The 7,380-nt window shown below is 41.0% G+C and overlaps 1 protein-coding gene across 2 annotated transcripts; it reads left to right on the forward strand.

Moving 5' to 3' along the window:
• The first annotated feature begins 355 nt into the window (after nucleotides 1-355).
• Nucleotides 356-4,231, forward strand: adat2 (adenosine deaminase tRNA specific 2). 2 transcript variants are annotated; one of them, XM_088089882.1, is made up of 6 exons: nucleotides 356-478; nucleotides 1,281-1,385; nucleotides 1,714-1,864; nucleotides 1,946-2,052; nucleotides 2,306-2,378; nucleotides 2,675-4,231. In XM_088089882.1, exons 1-6 carry the CDS (start codon nucleotides 473-475, stop codon nucleotides 2,701-2,703), a joined length of 471 nt encoding a protein of 156 aa, XP_087946008.1. In that variant the 5' UTR covers nucleotides 356-472; the 3' UTR covers nucleotides 2,704-4,231. The 2 variants fall into 2 exon arrangements, with proteins under 2 accessions (XP_087946008.1, XP_042359764.1); XM_042503830.2 differs by lacking the exon at nucleotides 356-478 and adding an exon at nucleotides 489-739.
• The last annotated feature ends 3,149 nt before the right edge of the window (nucleotides 4,232-7,380 follow it).

Genomic DNA, 7,380 nt, shown 5'->3' on the forward strand with positions numbered 1-7,380 from the left:
TTGCCTCAGAGGGCTCGCAGCACATTACATCCCTCTGTCCTTGAACCCTCACAGCAGTTTGTTTTACAGTTTAGTTTTTGTTTTGTTTTTTGTTTTTTTAAACGGAACAGTGTGAATTAATAAATACACAAGGTATAAAAATGGCAGAATTAGCCAGGAGAGCATTTTTAATCTGTAGTCCAGAAGTAAAGAAAAGGAAAAAAAAGAGGGAAGGCCTTTAATCAATAAATTCAGCACCAGCGCTTTGTTGGAGTTGGCCTGACTGTGTACACAATCACGTCATTGATTGCACGTGTGACAATCAACATGCTTGAAAATAAAGTTACGTCAGATAACAGGCTACATTGAGCTTTTATATTATATGAAAAATCCCTTTATTTCCGGTTTATTTCCAGCCCATTGTAGTCAACTTCACGCATCGATAACGTCATGATGAACGTGTGGCTCATGGATCTGAGGAGCTCGATTGGTCATGTCTGTAAGTGGTCCGTCCAATATTATCTTCCCCCTTCTGGTGGTGTGGGTAGGTGGCGTGTAAACTACCGGCGACGAAATTGTAACTCAAAAGCAGACAAACAAGCGAAAAAAAAATATTATATGTGACTAGAATGACTTTTGTCAAGTAAAGTTAAATAGCGTAGTTGCCATGGGAACAGAGGAGGGTGGTAAAGCGGATTCTGAGAGTTTCAATCCAAGTGATGAGGAAATTGAGAAGTGGATGTCCAGCGCTTTTGACGTGGTGTGTGCCAAAAGACAGTCAGTCAGTTAGTGGACATCTCGGCTAAGTAACGTCGACTAAGTTGTGTTTTTTTTCTTTTGTTTTGTTTTTGTTTGTTTTTTAGATTTACCGTTTTTAAATAATAACCCCAAATCACGTCATTCAGTATCTTGTAATGTACAACAGGAATGTCTTGCCACTTATCAATTAAACTTAATGCGCCGCAAATATATCCAGAAACGATCATTTTACACGATTAACTGATAATGTAAAAGCATTATAATGTCAAAATGTGCCAATCAGTTGCTGTTTCAAGCTTTTCAGTTTTTTTTAATATACTCAGTTATTTTTAAAGTGATACAGTGCAAAAGCAAATACGCAATAAATAAATAAATAAAGTGACAATGAAAAATAATAGTTTGTTTGAGCCTTAATCTACATAAAGACACTGTATGGTGATGCGGTAAACTTGCTGAGTTTCTTCTGTGTAGTTTCTTCTTTACTGTCTGATTATTCATGTGGAGTTGCTGTGTGTTGACCAGCTATAATTGTGTTACTGCAGGCTAAAGATGCTCTGCAGAATGGAGAGGTACCAGTTGGATGTCTGATGGTCTACAACGATGAAGTTGTGGGCAAGGGGCGGAATGAAGTCAACGAGACCAAAAATGTAGGGAAACAAAACAATGTGCTGCTTCTGTGTGAACAAACTCAGGCTGTTTCCTTCTTTTGTGGCCCCATGAAGAAGAAGAAATCTGTCAGTTTATTAAACATGCAGTTTGAAATTAAACTTATTTGTTTTTTTTTTCATCATGTCAGCAAAAACACAAGCTTGTGTAGACACCAAAACACCACAGTGACGACGTACTGTAGCACATTTAACCACAGCTCAACTCAATGTGCCAAACCGATGAAAACATGACACCTGAACCATGCATAACATATATTTGTGTCTGTCTGTCTGTCTCTCTGTGTGTGTGTGTGTGTGTGTGTGTTAGGCCACTCGTCATGCTGAGATGGTGGCCCTGGACCAGCTCCTGGACTGGTGTCGTCACGGCAACTTGGATGTGAGCAGCGTGTGCAAACGAACAGCTCTGTACGTCACCGTGGAGCCATGCATCATGTGTGCTGCAGCCCTGCGTCTGCTCAGTATCCTCCCCCCACTTTCGTGTGTGTGTGTGTGTGTGTGTGTGTTATGATGACAGTTATTGTGCCTTCACCATCTTTCAGACATTCCAGTAGTTGTGTACGGCTGCAGGAACGAGCGGTTTGGAGGCTGCGGCTCAGTTCTAGATGTTTCCTCTGCAAACTTACCTCAGTCTGGGACCACGTTCAAGGTCTGTGTTCATGACGTCCTGCCGTCTCGTTATGTTTGTCTAACTGCTGTGTTTTATATGTGTATCTTTTTCTTTGAAAGCACACTGTGTCTTTGCGATGTTTCTTGGAAATCCTCCTCAAAAGAGTGAAGGCTGTGATCGCAGTCCATAGTGTAAAACTTGGATGTCCACATACTTTTGGCCATATTGTGTATATGACTGTGTATCGTGTGTGTGTGTGTGTGTGTGTGTGTGTGTGTGTGTGTGTGTTCAGTGTGTTTCAGGTCACAGAGCAGAAGAAGCGGTCGAGATGCTGAAGACTTTCTACAAACAGGAGAATCCAAATGGTGATCTCCTCTTATTGTTTTCATCTTTTCTCTGTTTTTCTCCTTTCTTCTCTTTTGTTTGTCTTCTTCCGTTTTATTTTTGTTTCCCCTTCATTATGTTTTCTCTTTTTTAACTGCACCTCTTTTTTATCTTTTATTCTCCTCCATCATCCTTTCTCCTCTTTTCATTTAGTTTTTACTTACTCTTACCTTTTCCCTTGTACTTTTCTCTGTTCTCATTTTTTCTTATTTTTCTTTGCTATTTTTTTCTCCCTTTTCTTTTCCTTTCTCTAACAGTATCATATTTTCTGTTTCAGCCCCAAAACCCAAAACAAGGAAAGACTGACCGAGTTTCCTGGAAAAATCAGTTGTACATTAAGCTTTTTTATATTGTTTGTTTTAGCCTTTGTTACTTTTGTAATTCAATAAATGACATAAATAACTGTTTGGGTGTTGGATATAGACTCCCAGTCAGTCTTACAGCAGGGGGAGCAGCAGACCAGCTAACTTTGTATTAAGGGAACGTTTGGAGCATAAATGAGAAATGAAACTCGCTTTCTAATGATAAACCTTCAAAATATTGGCTTCTCATGATCTAAAGCTCTGTGTCAATGTGGGATTTTTTTGTCCACTTATAAACAGCCTTGAGATACTGGTCAGCTATTTTGATTTGTACTTTTTTTTTAATTACCAAAATGATCGGTCTGTTCTTAAACTGTAAATGTAAACTCACCATTTCCTATGTCAGCCTTTTTATCTGAGAATGAGACAGAAACGTGTAAAATACAGCAACAAAGTCTGTGTGTGTGTGTTTCTGGCAGCGCAACAGGAGTGACCTTCACAGCTGCTCCGACAACACACACACACCCACACCAACGCAGTTCAGACTCTTTCTGTCGTTTCACTTCCTCTCAGACACACACACACACACACACACATACTGTGGCATGTTGGAGTTTGTGTGTGTTCAGTGTCTGCGGCTGGGAGGTGCTGTGTGAGAGTGTGTGTGTGTGTGTGTGTGTGTGTTTCAGGTGTCCTGCTGTTTTTCCCAACACAGCCGAGAGCAGATTTTTAAACTCTTTCTCACCTTGTCGGTCGCACGTTGCGTGAAAGACTCTTCTTGGGGTCAGTGTTTTTTCTACACTTCCTTCCTTTATTCCTTCCTGCCTTTAGTGGTTGACAACTTCCTTCCTTCCTCTTCTGCTTCCTTCCTGTTTATTTCCTTATTTCCTTCCTTCTCTGTATTTGTTGATTTCTTTCCTTTCTTTCCTCCTTTTGTTATTTTTTGTAACAAATTTCCCTTCTGCTTTCTACGACATTTTCCCTGCTTTCACTCCTATTCTACCAATTTTTTTTTCTTTCTAAGTTTTTCTTCCTTCTCCCCTTGTGTTCAGTGACTTATTTCAGCGTTTTGTTTTAAGCGGCGACCAGCGTTTCTATAGGTCCCTCTGTCGGTCCACTCGGTCAACAGTTATTTGATGACCATGTTTTGTGTCCTAAGAGGTTGAAGTCCAGCAAAAAGATCAAGTGTGTGGGAGGACAAAGAGGTGCATAACTTCTAAACAGGTCCATGTAAAATGAAACTTTCCAGAAAGACGCAAAGTTAGACAGACATACACATTCAAACACACCATTTCACCATGTCCCCTCTCCTAACTCATTGTGATGTCTTAAAGCTTTTCTCCTGGAGCTTTGGAGGTGTGAATGAAGACGAATGTTGCTTTTCAACTTAAACTCTGTGAATTCAGTCTTCTTTAAAAGTTCAACTTATTTCTTTGAGACAGATGTTAAACAAAACAAAAACAGGCATGTAAATTAAAACTCCAGTTCACTGTCTCCTGAGTAACATAACTAAACGCTCAGCTCTCACTCTCTGTCTGTCTCAGTCATTGTCTTCTCTTCCACATGACTCCCGCTCAGCTTCAGCTCTCAGGGCAGGCAGCTGATTTGTTTCAGCTGAGCAGCAATAGGTGTCCTGGCTGCCTGCTGGCTTATTGTGGGTCTTGTAGTCTTTTACTGGATGCCATGATGGTTTGTAGTCCTTACTGCAAACACTAGGAGGGATGTATCTCCCCTCAGTAACTCTACCTCTCATGACATCCCATTATGAACTGGTTGTGGTAGGGATGTATCATTAGCTACAAGTGTTGTGATGTGTGTGTGCGTGTGTGTGTGTGTGTGTGTGTGTGTGTGTGTGTGTGTGTGTGTGCGTGTGTGTGAGAATGCATGCAAAATTAGACAACATATGCGCTCCCCAAAAGTGAAGCCACAACATCTCTGACACTCTGCAGGTGGCTGGCTTGCCGTTCTCTATATCTGGCACAATCAATCAGTCAAATTAGATTTATATTGCACCTTTCAAACAAATCGAATGCAATTCAAAGTGCTTTACAGTTTGACTGAAGAAACAAAAATAAGAACAACATAGGAAATATGCAAAAATGGACCTTAAAAAAATAGAATAAGTAAAGTCCAGACATAAAAAGATTTTTAGTTTACATTTAAAATTATCAATATATTCAGCTCCTTTTGGATCTGGCAGGCTGTTCTGGCATTTTTGAGCATAATGGCTAAAAGCAGAATCACCAAATATTTTAGTTCTACTCGGCTAAAAACAAAGAGCCACCGCAGGAGATTTAAAAAGTAGCTGTTAGCAGCTATTTGAAGAAGAAGAACAGCAGCCGAAAATTTAAGCAACTTGGGAAAACAATCAGGTCTGGTCCTTACCCTCCGAGCAGAGGACAAGATCAGTTGCCATACAAAAGACACCTTGAATGATTGTTCTTGCCATGCTACTAGAGGCAGACGCTGCTGTGTTACATGTCACGCCTCTTTTGATCCCACGATAATGCATGCAGTGTATAATCTCACACTGGAGCTGCATGACACCGCCATACTTTGGTTTTGTGTAAGAATGCAAAAGAGGTATAAAAAAAAAAGGGACTTTGTCGCGGCTCTATAGCGCAGTCTCTGTGTTAAAAGACAGTGGTTTTACACTCTTCTGTTCTCTCATTTGCCCATCAAATGAGTGTTTCCACTCCCAATTCTTCACTTTAATGTTTCACCATATAATTTCCTTCCCTTAATACTTTTTATACTTCCTGTTTTATATTTTACATATGAAATACACACCCAGTCATCACCCTTTTATTGACCCTCTTCGTTGTTGCAGTAGAACTGAACTTCCCTCTGCATGGTGTTACCTATTGTGACAAAAGACATGTTGTGTATATTGAGTGTATGTCTTTGTCTGTGGTGGCAAACCATTTTCCTCTTTGGGGGAATGATATCTTACCCTGCCTTACCCTTTCCTAACCTACCCCATCCTAACTGCCCCTCCCCCCACTACCATACCTTATTTTACCCATCCCTACCACACCCAACCCTATCCTAGACTAATATATAATACCCTATGCCCCCATACCTTACTCTATCCTTAAGTTCTCAAGCTGAAACCAACATCGGGTACTGAAAAGCCGACAGGTTGGACTGGGCTCGGGCTGAAAATGTGTGCTGATTGGTCGGGTTGGGTAGGGCGATTTCGGTTTGGTCTGGGTTTTTATTTTTTCAGCAGACTTGAGAACTCAGCTTTACCCCAACTTATTGTCCTATTGTACCCTACACTATCCTACTCTACCTTACCCAACCCTATCCTGTCCTACTTTACCCTGTTCAACCTTACTCTACCCTAACCCCCCTTACCCTGCCGTACCCCACCCCCCATCCTTTACTATGCTTAAATGTGAAGAGGATTTACCATAACGCAACATGTGCGTACATTTCACATAAACATTTTCCCCTCCTTATTTTCCAAGGACAGTTAAAAAAAAACGCTTTTAAAAATCACAAATCAAAACGTGGTTTAAATCTGCCTGAAACATGTGCCGGGGTCCAGCTCCTCTCTGCTCGTTAGCATGTAAATCTATGCTAATTAATGCAGAGCAGAAAATTCCAGAATGTTTTAATGTGTCACCTCAGAGTGGAGGAGTTGACGTGTTAATGAAGAGACAACACACACACACACACACACACACACACACACACACACACACACACACACACGCAGAGCAGAGCCGAGTTAGCTGTTAACCGCTAATGAACAGTGTTGTGTCAAACTCTCCTTTCCAAACTGACAGTGCGAGTCTCACACACACATTTACACACACCTCCCAACACTTAAAAAGGCGGTGTAATATGAGATGTCATATTGTGTAAAGGTGAAAGAACAAAACTGCCAGAGAAAATACAGTTTTTTTAAAAAATTGTTATTATCATTATTTCACTGCGGCACACAGTGGGAGTTTGGTTTGTATTGACAGGAAGTGTTGATGTGTTTTGTGGTTTCTTGCTTTTAACCTTTACAGCCTAAAGAAAAGGAAATGGTGTTCGTCTTGCTCCATCAGTCTGCTCAGCACAGGTTGAGGAATGAAACGCTCAGTAGACGTTCATTTTTCTCTTTTTCAGAGGACTCATGCCTGCGATCCTTCGCACCTGGATGACACAGGTCTCCATACCACTTTCTTTTCACTCTCGTGCTTTATTTCGACTGAGAATGCCAGCTGACAGAGTACCACTATAGAGAGCAGTGGATGTGTGAGTGCTGTTCATCTTGTGCTTAATTGTGTTTGAGGTTTGGGTTTCCATGGTGACAGAGAGCTTGAAAAGCAGTTAGGTTTTGGATTTGGTGAAATTTTAAAAGAAATTTCCTTCCCTTTTCATCACTCTGACCCAGCCACTGTGTGTCTGTGTGTGTGTGTGTGTGTGTGTGTGTGTGTGTGTGTGTGTGTGTGTGTGTGTGTGTGTGTGTGTGTGTGTGAGAGAGAGAGAGAGAGAGAGAGAGAGAGAGAGAGAGAGAGAGAGAGAGAGAGAGAGAGAGAAAGAGAGAGAGAGAGAGAAATCCATCTTCTGATGAAACCCAGGCCATCAGTCTCATGTTGTGTTAATCACACACACACACACACACATTTAGTCAGTGACCAGTGGTACAACTTATACTAGCACTTTACTTGAGAATTTCCATTCC

The sequence above is a fragment of the Plectropomus leopardus genome, chromosome 16 (genome assembly GCF_026936395.1).
Source record: "Plectropomus leopardus strain MGB_pleo_1.0 chromosome 16, ASM2693639v1, whole genome shotgun sequence".
Lineage (NCBI taxonomy): Eukaryota > Metazoa > Chordata > Actinopteri > Perciformes > Serranidae > Plectropomus > Plectropomus leopardus.